Source organism: Pseudomassariella vexata (assembly GCF_002105095.1).
Source record: "Pseudomassariella vexata strain CBS 129021 chromosome Unknown BCR38scaffold_5, whole genome shotgun sequence".
In the NCBI taxonomy this organism is placed as follows: domain Eukaryota; kingdom Fungi; phylum Ascomycota; class Sordariomycetes; order Amphisphaeriales; family Pseudomassariaceae; genus Pseudomassariella; species Pseudomassariella vexata.
Window position 1 is genome coordinate 1,426,539 of NW_024467960.1, and position 13,414 is coordinate 1,439,952.

Sequence of the window (13,414 nt, forward strand, 5' to 3'; positions counted from 1 at the left end):
TCCTGCCAACAGACCTGCAACAGTGCCCTGAGGCGTCAGAGGATAAAACAGTACCCCGACCGATGCAGATCAATATCCAGGTTATTCGTTTTACTACACTGGAATGTCAGGCTATCCCACATTGTTCCACCCTTGGTGCACTGTTTACTTAAGTATATTTCTTTATCCGCCTGGGCCGCTCCCAGGGGCATCTCCACCCCAGATATCTCTAGTCTGCAATGGAAAGGTAATGGAGAAGCCAATGGGAATTTCAAAATTATGCTATCAGTCTTGTGAATTACCCTAGCGCTGCACCAGCTCTGAGCCATGGTCGTGAGGTAAGGTAACTACGGTAGATACCCCTAAGCTTCGTCCAAAACCAACCAAGACTACGCATGCTCTATTGCAATCGTAGAAATATTGACCAAGTCCAACTTCCGTTCAACCAAAAAAACATGCTTGTTTCTCGCATCGGCCTACACCAGATGGACAGGTTATCGCCAGGCTAATTGATCAAGTAATACTGGCAGCCGGTATGACTTCTAACGAGTGCTCCGTCCTCCAATATTCAGAGGAATATTCAATGCTCCCTCGAAATTAGCTGAGCTCCACAAGCCATCGCTCCAATCACGCTGGTTCGAACGATAGAGCGCATTCGCCGGTCGTTGTACATCTCCCAGGAGTTCGACACCTCTCCCATCATCGAACTTCCTCATTCAACCAACGACCCCTTGATCGCCAAACCCAATCCTAACCTTGGGGCTGCTGCAGCGGGGTTCGTCCTCATCATCAATAGCCTTGGCACTGGCTGGAATGAAGTGCCTCGTCCTTTTCGTTCCCTTTTCACTGCCGGGGCCCATCCCACTGCCAACGCGGCTATCGCTCAACTGGTTTGCTTTGTCTCCAGATGCAGTTGAGCCAGGAGTGGAAACTTCCAGAGTCGGCTGACCGAATGTACCAAGATTCTTGGAGCCTTTGCTATTGGTAAGGTTGGTGCCAAACTCGCCACCCGAGGTTGACCGATTGCTGAATAGGCCCGAAAACTCGTGCGGAGACATCGCAATATTAGAGGTAGAGGTCGAACTCCCACTGGTCTCTCGGCTCAAAGAGTCCTTACCAGACAGTTGATTCATCCCAGCGAACACCGTCTGTGAGACCCTGCGCATGTCGACGTGGTCAAGGCCTCCTCCATGTGCAGTGGGCGTATTTTGGTTCGACGAGGATTCCGCATTGTCCGCGAAACGAGTCTCCTTGCGAGACTTGACTTCGCTGGCCGGGAGCTGGATGGATGCTGCAGCAGCTTCATGAATGGGCAGGGGCTGGTTAAGCAACGACTGCGTCAACGAAGTCGCGAGATCGTCCGAAAGATTATTAGAAGTGTTGGAGTGTGAGAACAAGTCGCTTGAGTTGTCTGCCATAAGTTGAAGGTCAGTATTTGCGGTCGCAAAACGAGTAAGAGGGCGTGCGCGAAGCTGCGGTTGTAGGCCGCCGTGGAAATACTTCGCACAGGAATCCTGGGGTGTCGACATACGTCCTGGTGTACCATGGTTGTTGCTTTCGGCAAGAAGTTCATCTACGAAACTCTGCCCCGCTAGTGTTGTGGGCGTGTTAGTAGCCACCTTGAGCGTTGCTGTGCTAGTGTCGGCATCTCCGGAGCCACTGGTACCAGGAAAGGCAAAGTTTAGATGTTGCAGGTCAGTTATATACTGCGAAGCGTTTCCTGAACTGAGCCGGTTGTATCCAGACATGCTGGTATCGGTGCCAGAGACCTTGCTTGTATCCCTGTGCACCCTTCGTTTGGTGGAACCGTTGTGATTGGACTTGCCGGTCTCAAGGTTCTGGCTCTGACCAACGGAGCCGAAGTTATTGCTAGAACTGGCCCAGTCTATGTACGAGGTCGAACCAGAGCCGAGGTGGTTTTGTGGGTTCGTGTAGTTGCTGCTGGTGCTGCTAATTTCGCCCATGCCTCCACGCTGAAGGAAAGCTTGCGTGTTGGGCATGGTACCCAAGAAGCTGGATGTTTGGATATTCGACATCCCGGGCATTACTGAAGCGTAGCCAGAAGAAGACGAAGTATTGCTATCGAGACCGGATCCACGGCGGGGAGAGTGCAGATGAGCTTCGACCCCACCTTGATGCGAGGGAACAGGCATGGTTGGGTTGAAGGGGCCGCGTCGCCACATGGCAGGGTTCGGCCACGCAATACCGGAGCTCTCGAGAATTTCTGAGAAAAGACATGACATTAGTCCGGATGAACGGCCAGAGATGAAAGCAAGAATGTGCGTTTACCGATGGGAGCATGCTGGAATGAGAAGGCAACAATATTCTTCACTCTCTCCATTGGCACGCTCAGAGAGTCGCGGGGAAACCCTTCGCTGATAACAATCTTGATTCGGCCAAGGTCATCTGCAGGGTTCCAGTAGCTCTGGCGGAGTACTTCGTCACGGAACGCAGGGAACTTGAGATCCTGGAGCTCTCCATTCTTTGTGAAGTCGAAACTCTGGCAGAGCAGTTGAGGCCACACGCCCCCTTGATGGAAGGAAGCCGTACTGTAGAGATACCAGAATCAGTATTTCGACCGTATGTCAAGCGGATGAACGGCTTGGAGGACATACGCAGCCAAGCGGCCATCAATAAAGACACGTGCTTCAAACTTGACAAGTTCGTCATGTTCGCTATAGTTCTTGGTGTACTGGCTAACCTCAGGGGCTTTCCAGCTGTGGAGAGAGATATTGAACGGTGTTCCGGTAGGCAGACCAGGCATAAAGCAGGTCATTGTTGGAAGTCCGTAGGATCCACTCGTATGGACGAATTCTAGACAGTTACGGTCAGTCTCTATTCGCGCAATGCCGACAGCCAGTGTTTCGTCCGTGTAGCGGATAATGGATTAGGCTGGATTGGGCCAGATCAGAAACGCACCGATATCGTTAACCACATGGCAGTTGGTTTTGAACTCCTTCAACGGCACCTTCGATCCCTTGGGGAACAGAAGAACATCCCAGTCATCGTAGCGCATCTTGTCAGACGGCTAACAAAAGTCGCCGACGAAATACTGCGAAAGAGAAACTAAGTAATTGAGGACAGGAAAGGGTATGACAGACCCTTGAAGGATTGAGAGAGGGGGATTGATCTAAGAGCGAAAGGCGTGGGATGAAATTGTCTTCAAAATTGTAGATGTAGGGAAATGGCAGAGACTCGGAGTCTCTCGGAGCTCTAGATGAAAGCAAGTACGTTCACCAGGAAAAGGTTGGTGGAGACCGTCCAGCATGTTCTTGTATACTAGAAGACATGAACAACCCCATTTGCGGGTGCGAGACAAGTCCTGAGCGGGTGGCTTCGGCGCAGCCTGTGACTTGGTCGTCGCTTCCAGATTTGGGGTGCTTGGCTGAAGGTAGGCGATGAGGACAGGGAACCCTGTAATGGCACTACAGCCAGGAAGGTAGCGCTCAATGATAAGTAGCTGCGATCAAAGTTGGGCCATTACGTGATATCTTACCTATTATGTACTTGCCCAGGTAAGTCCCTTCGCGGTACGATGATATCGAATCTAGAAAATGCCTGGGGTTCTATGACCCTGAGACAAGATTAGAAGCTCGATCGGGACTTTGTATGGCAATGAGTAAATTCAGGACAATGTAATTTGCAAGGGTGAATAGACATTAAAAGGACAATATATGATAGCTAATAGAAGTGTGCATCTAATCCTACCTATGCCTAACTGCGGTCTCTTCCTGAAGAAATTGCCTAAGTCCATGATTGCAAGTCGAAATCGGGTAATCTTACATGTTTTACTCCATAATAGTCTACACCGGATTGATAATTCAAGATCAAGGTACTGAATGAAATCTTTCACGGTACTCAGATATCAAGCACTGGGATGAAGATGACAATCTCCAATATAGTAATCTAGAAGAGATACAACCATTGGATTTCAGTTCACAAAAGGGGAGGGCTTTGCAGTCATTGCTACTTCATATTGTTGTTGTTGCAATTGAGAGCACCTGAGGCCCTCTTGTTTTTTTTGCGTTGCTATATGTACTCGTCCTTCCACTTTAGTATACGTACAGCTCTCCTAGTCCAGCGTCTCAGTCTGGAATGGCTCTGGGTCACCAGGTGCTCTCGCCTGTATTCATCATTAGTATCACATTCAATGGTCCTCCGCGTTGGGTTCCACTGCAGAGCTTACCCTCGTAGCGCCTTTGCCACCCAATTCTCTCTCCAACCCTCCCTCAAACTCCCTTGGATATGACTGCTTGTCAGGATATGTGATGGCGACCAAATAGCAGACGCCAAAGAAAGTCAGCATGAAAGCGCCGACTTGAAGTGCGCCCTTCCCTGGCGAGACCCAAGTGTACTCGTGTGGCGTAAACATGCCCATCACATCGTGGTCCTCATGCACTGGCTCGCCAAAGTTCCTTCGCTCTTGCTTGTCCCACCAGTCACCGTAGGGGTCGCGGAATTGTCGCTTGATAGGCGGTGGGTTGATGTAGCCACCGTTCTGCATCCACCATTAGCATTGCAATCACGCCCTCGCCTGCGCTGAGAGCCGAATTGGAGAGCGACTGACCTGGCCAGGGTCTTCTGCATCCGTTAACTTCGGAAGGTCAGGGAACTTTTCATCATAGATGGCCCGGTCATTTAGAGAGTTTGGCAGGAAGCCTCTTCGTTGAACTAGAGGTAGTCGTCGTGATGCCAGCGATCGCAGGGCCGGAGCCTGCGCAATTCGACGGTGAAGCATCTGGAATGCGACCAGGTCAGCTAAGGTTGCCGCAAAATAGGCAATTCGTTCGTACCGTCGCCTGCTGGGAGCCTCAATGCCGGTCGATTGTATTGAGTCTCTGGTGATAGGTGTCTGATGAGGTCAATTGCCAATTGCTAATTACCAAGCTCCCGGTCGTGAGTGGTCGACAGCCCTGGAGCTTGTAATGTGGCGGAGAATCAATATTGCGGGCAAGACCAAGCTCCAGGCAGCGGCCCCCACTTGAAAGTAAAGTTGGAGTGCTGATGAATATTACACTTGGGCTTTGGGGCGGGCTGCAACGTCGAAAAGACGCGATTGACCGACGGCGGAAAAAAAGGTCATCATCCTACTTTATAGTGGGAAACAGCTTTTTCGACACAAATTCCATCATAATCATCGACGCAAGGCTCTGAACATGTTCAGACTTCGTATCAATGCTCTCATGTCATTTCTCCATCTGTAGACGTACTTTTGGCCCCTTCAAATGCAATATTCATCGAGTTCGAGGTCTATTTTCTCTTCCACACGCCCTGGACAGCTATGACGGGCACCGCGTCGGTCGATGCTGCACCCGCACACGACACGACAAATTTTGAAGAGACATCATCCGCGACTCAACCCATACGTGAGTTCGTGGCAGAAAATGGCCACGCTCATCCACAGTCGTTACTGCCCCCACTGAAAACCGACGAATTAGGCGACCTCAGCAGTGGCTCTGAATTAACGCCGATAAAGTCGGACGACGATGAGCCTCTTCTTGACGAGTCAGTTCCGCAAACCGCACCCCAAGATGAGGATGCCGAAGATGCGAGAAGCGGTGAAGTTCACAACGAAGACAACCTCGACGATAGACCTGCCAAGCGTCGTCGAGTTGCAACCCCACCTCCAAACCCCTCGAAGCGAAAGGCTCCTTCAATATCTCCCCCATGGAAGAAATTCGAGGCTGAGGGGCCAACAACCTTCAACGAGGGCGGCAAACGAAAATCGGGACGTATCAACCGTCTGCCTATTGACCTTCAGCCTCAAGGAGCCAAGCGGATGACTAGAGGTGCTCTGCATGAACCCGGAGGCACTATCTCAACCAAGGACAAGCAGGCAATACCCAAGACCAGCGGGCATGTCAACGGCCACCGAAGCAACACGTCTACTGCCAAAGGGAGCTCCTCTAAATATTGTGCCCCCCCTTCCAAATCAGCCAGAAGGTCACAAACAAATGGAACGAGGACCTCCCCAAGAACAAATCGAAGACGCTCCCCATCTCCCCCGGCGCAAACATCGCCGAAGCGCACGTCGAATAAAACGCGACGAAGCTCTCGACCCGTCCGAGAAAGTCTCGACGACTCCCCCGATGAGTCGCGGCAAGCAATTCAAGACAGCCCAAACGCACGTCCGACTCGAATTCGATTACGCTTGAGACCCCCCACCATACCACTAGTTCACCCAGCGCAAGTCAATGTCTTGCCCGGGCAAACCATTGCGCGACCCAAACTTGGTGAAAACTTTGCCGATTATATCTTGAAAGCACCCAGCATAGATATCAAAGATGGTGGTTGGCACGATGAAACAGACGATAGCGCCGCCTACACTGACGCACAGGCCAAAAGAGATGCGAGACTCATCAAGCGCATTGAGCAGGAGGCGCAACCAGGCGGCCTACTCAGCGAGCAACTATGTTCCGTATATGTCCCTGAGCCTGCCGAAGAGCCTCCTAGACTATGGGCTCATGCGGACCATGTTGTCAAAGCTATGATGAATTTCAGGAAGCTGATGCTCATGGAGCAGCAGCGGCACAAGCAAGCGGCCAAAAGACTAGCAGAAGCTTGTCGAGACGAGTGGATTCGGAGACAACCCAAATCCGCAGAACAAATTGAAGCTGAAGTGAGGTTGGTGTGGATTGCCAGATACAAGATTGTCGTCAAAGCAGTCATTGGCACCTGGGAGAACGTCAAGAATGAGATCAACCGTCGCCGGCTGGAGGAATGGGAGACTGCCGAACAGAAAAGGGTCAAAGCTGCCCTGAACGAAGCAGTCAATATGTCCGAGATGAAACTGCAAGCGCGCCGAGCACATTTTGACTCGGAGCTGCCCTCCGATGAGGATGAAGAAGATGACGAAGATCTCGACATGTCGGATATGGAGGATGAGGAAGTGGAGGAAGAAATGGTGTCGGAAGACGAGCCTGGCTCCGAGATTGAGATAGATGGACGAGACGACATCATGTCTTCATCTGATGATGACGATGATGCCAAATCCACCGCGTCAGATTTCGGATTGACTCAGGAGGAGCTACGAGAGAAGTACGCCAATGTTCCCGATCTACCAACCTCGGACAAGATGCGCAATGGTGTTTACGAGGACCAAGAGCAAGTAGTTCGATCACATCTGGCCGATGGAGACGATACGAGCGACGAGTCTGTTGACATGGACGATGATTTGGGCACCAGCGATGAAGGCATGGACAGCGGCGACGACGATGGATCTGAGGCTGATGATGGTGACTCTGAGGAAGATGACGCACCATCTGGCATGCTTGGTTTGCTTTTCGGCAAGTCTGAATTGAAGAAGCTAAGGGAGGATGCGCCGCCTACGACAAATGGGCATTCACCTGAGCTATCCAATGGTGTCAGCGAAGAGATTGCAAACGGCGAAGAGCTGTCCTTAGGAACAACTCCTGAGCATCCTCCTTACCACAACAAGGTCACCAAGCAATGCGATGGTGTTACCCAAGGGTTGACTGATGCGATACCGCTGGAGCCATCGTCTACTGATCAACTTCCTATCGATCCACCTTCCAACCCGTACGAGGCAAATAAACCTGATACGATGGCCACGATACCGGGACCCTTGAAGCCGGCAGATGTGGAAATGGAGATGCTTAACGCCACCGAACTGGCACGCCAGGAAAGTAGCAACAAGACATCCACTACAAACGTTGCCGAGGGAACAGCAGCAGTCCCAAGTGTTGAAGTGACAGCGCCTCCGGACGCCACCCAGACTAGTCCCGGGACGGATATCACGACAAACACAGCCAGCCGCGATCCTAGTCAGTCGCCACGGACTACCGACAGCAAACCTTCAGACGCTGACACTGCATCTTCCGTGATCAAGTCTGGCGTGAGCAGGTCCACGTCTCCACAGGCTCAGGTTCCTAGTACAGAAGTGCCCTTCCTACTGCGTGGCAACCTACGTGAATACCAGCATTATGGTTTAGATTGGCTGGCTGGGCTGTACCAGAACAAGACAAACGGCATCCTGGCGGACGAAATGGGTCTCGGCAAGACCATCCAGACCATCGCCCTCCTTGCACATCTCGCTGGTCATCATGAAGTTTGGGGCCCCCACCTAGTCATTGTCCCGACTAGTGTTATGCTCAACTGGGAAATGGAGTTTAAGAAGTGGTGCCCGGGATTCAAAGTTTTATCCTACTATGGCAGCATAGAGGAACGCAAGCGGAAGCGTCACGGCTGGAAGACTGACGATATGTGGAATGTCTGCATCACGTCGTACCAGATTGTTCTTCAAGACCAGCAAGTATTCAAGCGCCGACAATGGCACTACATGATCCTAGACGAGGCTCATAACATCAAAAATTTCAAGTCCAAACGATGGCAGACCCTCCTAGGTTTCAACACTCGAGCTAGACTATTATTGACAGGAACACCCCTTCAGAACAATCTGACCGAACTCTGGTCACTATTGTTCTTTTTAATGCCGTCCGAGAATGGCGTTGGCGGTTTTGCTGACCTGGCGGAATTTCAGGACTGGTTTCACAAGCCAGAATCCCAAATTTTGGAAAGTGGAAGGGAGCAAATGGACGACGAAGCCCGAGCGATTATTGCAAAACTTCACAAGGTTCTGCGGCCCTATCTTCTACGTCGGCTTAAAGCAGACGTCGAGAAGCAGATGCCGGGCAAGTATGAACACGTTGAGTTTTGCCGCCTGTCTCGACGACAACGAGAGCTGTACGATGGATTCCTGGCTCGCACTGACACACGGGAGGCTCTCGCATCTGGGAACTATATCTCGGTCATCAACTGTCTGATGCAGCTGCGCAAAGTGTGCAACCATCCTGATCTGTTTGTCGAACGCCCCATCATGACTTCTTTCCGACAATATACTTCTGTTATCGGCGAGTACGCTTCTACAAACAGCCTTTTCAAGGAAAAGCTGCTCCGAGAAAACCCCATGAGCACTGTCAGCTTAAGCTTCCTCAACTTCATTCCCACGGAGCACGAAGGGCTGTCGAAAACTGCGTGTGAGCTCGTGTCACATTTAAGCTCTCATCGTGCACTCATGGACCTCAGGGAAGCTCAGAAAACACGATCTCAGGCCGCTTACACCAATTTGGACCCTTCTACTGTCGAGTCGAACATAGTCTATCTCGAAAGCGCCGCTCGATGGGGTCGTTTCGAAGAGCTTCAGCATTGCGTTTACCTCAACGCACTTCGGCGACAGCAACGTCCAATTTACGGCAAACGGCTGCGAGACGCCTTGACCATAGGCGTAGATGAACGCCCCTACAAGCCACGGCCCAAAGTTCCCGCAAAAATCATGGCATGGTTTGAAGAGGACTCGCCAGTTCTGCGATCCATGGTTTACAGCTTGGACCAGCGATCTGCATCGATGAAATCCATCATCTCCAAGTTTGCCTGCATCACCCCGGCTGTGGTGACGAGAGACATGGATCGATTCGTGATCGGCTCTGAGGGTGTCAACGCATTCAACGAGGTGGACCTAAAGCTCTCGGCACCCGTCCGTTACGCCAACGCTCCGTTCATGCCCAAAGAGCCTCCACCAGATCCATGGCACGAAGCTCGCATGCGCCTCAGTATCCAGTTTCCCGACAACCGCCTCCTCCAGTACGACTGTGGTAAACTCCAAGCCCTCGATCGTCTGTTGCGAAAGCTACAATCAGGTGGCCACCGTGCTCTCATCTTCACGCAAATGACCAAAGTCCTCGATATTCTGGAGCAATTCCTCAATATTCATGGTCACAAGTACCTGCGACTTGATGGCGCCACCAAGGTTGAGCAGCGTCAAATTCTGACGGACCGTTTCAATAATGACCCACGCATCCTGGCCTTCATCCTCAGCACAAGATCTGGTGGTTTGGGAATCAATTTAACGGGCGCAGACACAGTCATTTTCTACGACCAAGATTGGAACCCCGCAATGGACAAGCAATGCCAGGACCGCTGCCATCGTATTGGCCAAACACGCGATGTGCACATATATCGTCTTGTCAGCGAACATACCATTGAGGCCAACATTCTTCGCAAGGCTAGCCAGAAGCAGATGCTTGATGATGTCGTCATCCAAGAAGGTGGCTTCACCACTGATTACTTCAATAAACTTTCGGTTGCGGACGTTATGCGCGGCGTTGGCGACGAAGCCGCCGCTGATGTCGCGGGTGATGCTATGGATCGTGTGCTAGGTGGTGCCGAATCAACAGGGGGTGGCGATAGAGCTGTTGGCAAAGTGTTGGCACAAGCCGAGGACCGTGAGGATGTTGATGCTGCACGCGTGGCGGAGAAAGAGATCCAGGAAGACGAAGCCGACTTTGACGAGAAGGCGCCTATCGTGTCCGCATCTGGAACGTCAAGTGCAAGGCAGGGTACGCCAACTACGAGAGAAGTGTCCGCCGCCCCTGGAGTGGGAAAGTCCAATCTTGGTCTTTATGACCAGTCGGCCGAAGATGTCGAAATCGAGCTTAATGCATGGGGGGAGCGTGTAAAAAACATTGATGATTTCATGTTGGGCACTATGGCGCGACTGCTCGAGGGCACGCCTTTGGAGTTGCCACGGGATAAAAAGAAGGGCAAGAGCAAGAAAGGGAAAGACACACGAAAGCGATAGGGTCGCTTCTAGGTCTCGTCTTTTATCTTGCTCAGGGCCACTCATGTGTGTATATTATCAGAACTCTGGGTTGCACTTTCGCATTGTACAAAGGGAGATGGGGGAAAGGCACGGGGCACGGAGTCATCTCGAAGGTGGCTGATTTTTTTACATTGGTATAGGCCATCACGCATAGGCTAGAAAAGGACACGGGATGTGTGTATGAGATAGACCCTACAAATAGGCGATGGGGAATGAATTTGACCGACATGGCTTCACCACTTTAAAGCCGTCGAACTCGGGGTGGAGTTGGTTGAGGGGCGATGCAGAACGCTCGAAACTATAAAACGTAAGCCATTTGTCGGCTGGCAAAGACCAAGGCGAGGCATTCACTTCCAGAAGCTGCGTCATTGGTCCTGCGGCCGAATGAACTGCCCACGATGCCGAGATCTCTCCCTGTGGTGGACGACGGGTAACCCCGCTTCATCCCCACAACACACGATGTCGCGCCATTGACTATGCGCTGCGGGGGGCGCTTGGGGAATGGGGTCGGGTTAAAATCAAGGACCGACTTCATGTCATGCTCTGAAACTCAACTTCGTGTGCTCGTTGAACCCGCGCAAGCTAGGTGCTTCTCGGAGACTGTGTTAAGTCAACCTACGGCTATCTTTACACCTTGCAGCGAACTTAAGAAGACGGGTTACAGGTTGTCCAGAAATTCCATCGCGAGGGGCTAAGAAAACTCGACTCGTCTCGGTCGAACTCTTCCATCACCATCCATCTTCATACCAAATCATCTTTCATACCAGCTATTCACTCACCATGGCCAGCAATCAAGCCCAGGTTGCGAAGTCCAAAAGCTTTCGCGACTACCTCCCGGACCTTTCGACGCCCCGCTTCACACGCCTCGTCGAATGTGATGCCTATTCTCACTCAGCAGAGCTTTTAGAACTCCAGAGGCCGCCATGGCTGTATGGACTAGTGATGCATTGGAAGGAACTGCTCCAGGAGCCATTTCGGGGTGTCACTACGGATGGTGTGCACCCAGTCGCCTAATGGGAAAGGGTCTCATAACTCATCAAGACATAGGAACCCCAAGACCCGACTTGTTCGAGCTCCGGGACGAAGGCGTCCCGATTGCAGATATCGTATCCGCCACTGAAACCGTCCTAAGCCAGTTGACACCCGAGCAGAAGACCAAAACGCTCTTGCACATCGACTCGCCCGAATGGCGCACATGGTCGAACCCTGAGTTCCTCATCTCCAACAAGGGCATCCGGCTCGACGAGATTGCCGCGCCTCTACGCGCCTCCGTGCTCAAAGTCCTGGAAACGACCCTCTCACCCGAGGGCTATGAAAAAGCCATCGGTGCCATGCGCGTGAACCACTTCCTAGGTGAGCTCGTGCACGCCTCCAAGGTAATGAATGAGTTCTCGTACAATTGGTGCGTCTTCGGGACGCCCTCCACGACCAACCCCTGGGGCTTCAGCTTCTACGGCCATCACCTCTGTCTGTCCGTGTTTCTGTACGGGTCGCAGATCGTCGTGAGTCCGTGGTTCACGGGCGCAGAGCCGAACTTGATTGATGATGGGCCGTACAAGGGGACGCGGATCCTGCATGAGGAGGAGCGGTTGGGGTTGCAGTTGATGCAGAGCTTAAGTGCGGAAGAGAAGGAAAAGGCAAGGATCTATGAGAAGATGAAAGATGAGAAGATGCCCAAGGGACGGTGGAACCACGACGACCAGCGGCATGTGCTCGGTGCGTACCGGGATAATCGGATTGTTCCGTATGAGGGCATCGTAGTCGATAATCTATCGGCGGGGCAGAAGGAGCTTGTTCATGGGATTCTGAACCAGTATTTTCTGTATTTACCGAAACGCGCGAGGGAGCTCAAGGTCAAGGATGTGGAGAGGCATTTTGGGGAGACGTATTTCTGCTGGATTGGCGGGTGGGGGGACGACGATGCGTTTTATTACCGGATACAGAGCCCGGTGATTGTGGTCGAGTTTGATCACCATGGAGGGGTGTTTTTGGCGAATGGACAGCCGGAGAGGTTTCACATACACACGTTGTTGCGGACGCCGAACCAGGGGGATTATGGGTATGCTCTGAAGAAGTTGAGGAGGAATGGAGACGGGGTCAACCAAAATTGGGTGTGGGAGGGTTAGTAAGTGGTAAACACGTCGAGGGATCGTGTAAGCATGCGAGAACAAATTCAGGCTTGTGGAAATACTCTGAAATATGGTAGCTACATTCAACAAGCAGCCCACCGATGTAGCATTGCCATTCCTGGGCCACTTTCGGGTGAGGAGCGATCCACAATAGCGCTGTTATACAAAATATTCTGAATAATCCAAGCTCTTCCTCTGACCCTTGATTTCTGTCAGAAATGCTAAATTTTCTCCATGCAAGTAAACTACGACCTCAAAGTTCAGGATTCACAAACATTGACAACCAGCTAGTCGTTAGTTGACGCCACCGCTCCCAACCAGTCATGCTCTTATCCTCTCCATCTTTCCCGTATACCCTTTCTTTACCATCTTCGGCCATCCGGCTTCTCTCCTCAATTCCCCGTCATACTGTGAGAGCTTCTGGATCTCCGCAACCTTGACATTCTCGAGGACGTGCATCCAATCTCTTCGTGGTCCAAGGCGACGCATACTGAACGCAATATTTTGGACCGTAGCATTGGGTGGCCGTCATGTCTCAGATAACAGTTGTTTGTGCCCCAGCTGCCATTTCAATCAGCATGTGGTGGTAATCTGCAGGGTAATACTTTAGACGGAAAGCACATCTCCTTCTTGCCAATGGGATGATCCCAACGCCGGCATCGAACGTCCGTCTAGGGAGGCAAATTGT

The 13,414-nt window shown here is 51.7% G+C and overlaps 5 protein-coding genes across 5 annotated transcripts; 2 read left to right on the forward strand and 3 right to left on the reverse strand.

The window, feature by feature from the left end:
* Positions 1-1,358: 1,358 nt before the first annotated feature.
* Positions 1,359-2,203, reverse strand: BCR38DRAFT_523014 (uncharacterized protein; the record flags this gene model as incomplete). The annotated part of the gene is made up of 2 exons (XM_040865250.1): positions 1,511-2,203; positions 1,359-1,390 (listed from the first exon to the last, which is right to left on the reverse strand). Coding segments are annotated over exons 1-2 (684 nt in total), but the record flags the coding sequence as incomplete, so codon positions are not given.
* On the reverse strand, positions 2,142-2,995 carry BCR38DRAFT_319153 (uncharacterized protein; the record flags this gene model as incomplete). The annotated part of the gene is made up of 4 exons (XM_040854751.1): positions 2,142-2,203; positions 2,269-2,528; positions 2,595-2,793; positions 2,899-2,995. Coding segments are annotated over 4 exons (618 nt in total), but the record flags the coding sequence as incomplete, so codon positions are not given.
* A 1,056-nt stretch (positions 2,996-4,051) lies between these two features.
* Positions 4,052-4,717, reverse strand: BCR38DRAFT_340298 (uncharacterized protein; the record flags this gene model as incomplete). Its single annotated transcript, XM_040855776.1, has 3 exons — positions 4,052-4,102; positions 4,166-4,477; positions 4,547-4,717. 3 exons carry the CDS (start codon positions 4,715-4,717, stop codon positions 4,052-4,054), a joined length of 534 nt encoding a protein of 177 aa, XP_040717147.1.
* A 326-nt stretch (positions 4,718-5,043) lies between these two features.
* BCR38DRAFT_429509 (uncharacterized protein) lies at positions 5,044-8,546 on the forward strand (the record flags this gene model as incomplete). Its single annotated transcript, XM_040859969.1, has 1 exon — positions 5,044-8,546. A coding segment is annotated over exon 1 (3,286 nt), but the record flags the coding sequence as incomplete, so codon positions are not given.
* Positions 8,547-11,377: 2,831 nt separating this feature from the next.
* On the forward strand, positions 11,378-12,723 carry BCR38DRAFT_456798 (uncharacterized protein; the record flags this gene model as incomplete). The annotated part of the gene is made up of 2 exons (XM_040861960.1): positions 11,378-11,591; positions 11,645-12,723. 2 exons carry the CDS (start codon positions 11,378-11,380, stop codon positions 12,721-12,723), a joined length of 1,293 nt encoding a protein of 430 aa, XP_040717149.1.
* Positions 12,724-13,414: the final 691 nt, after the last annotated feature.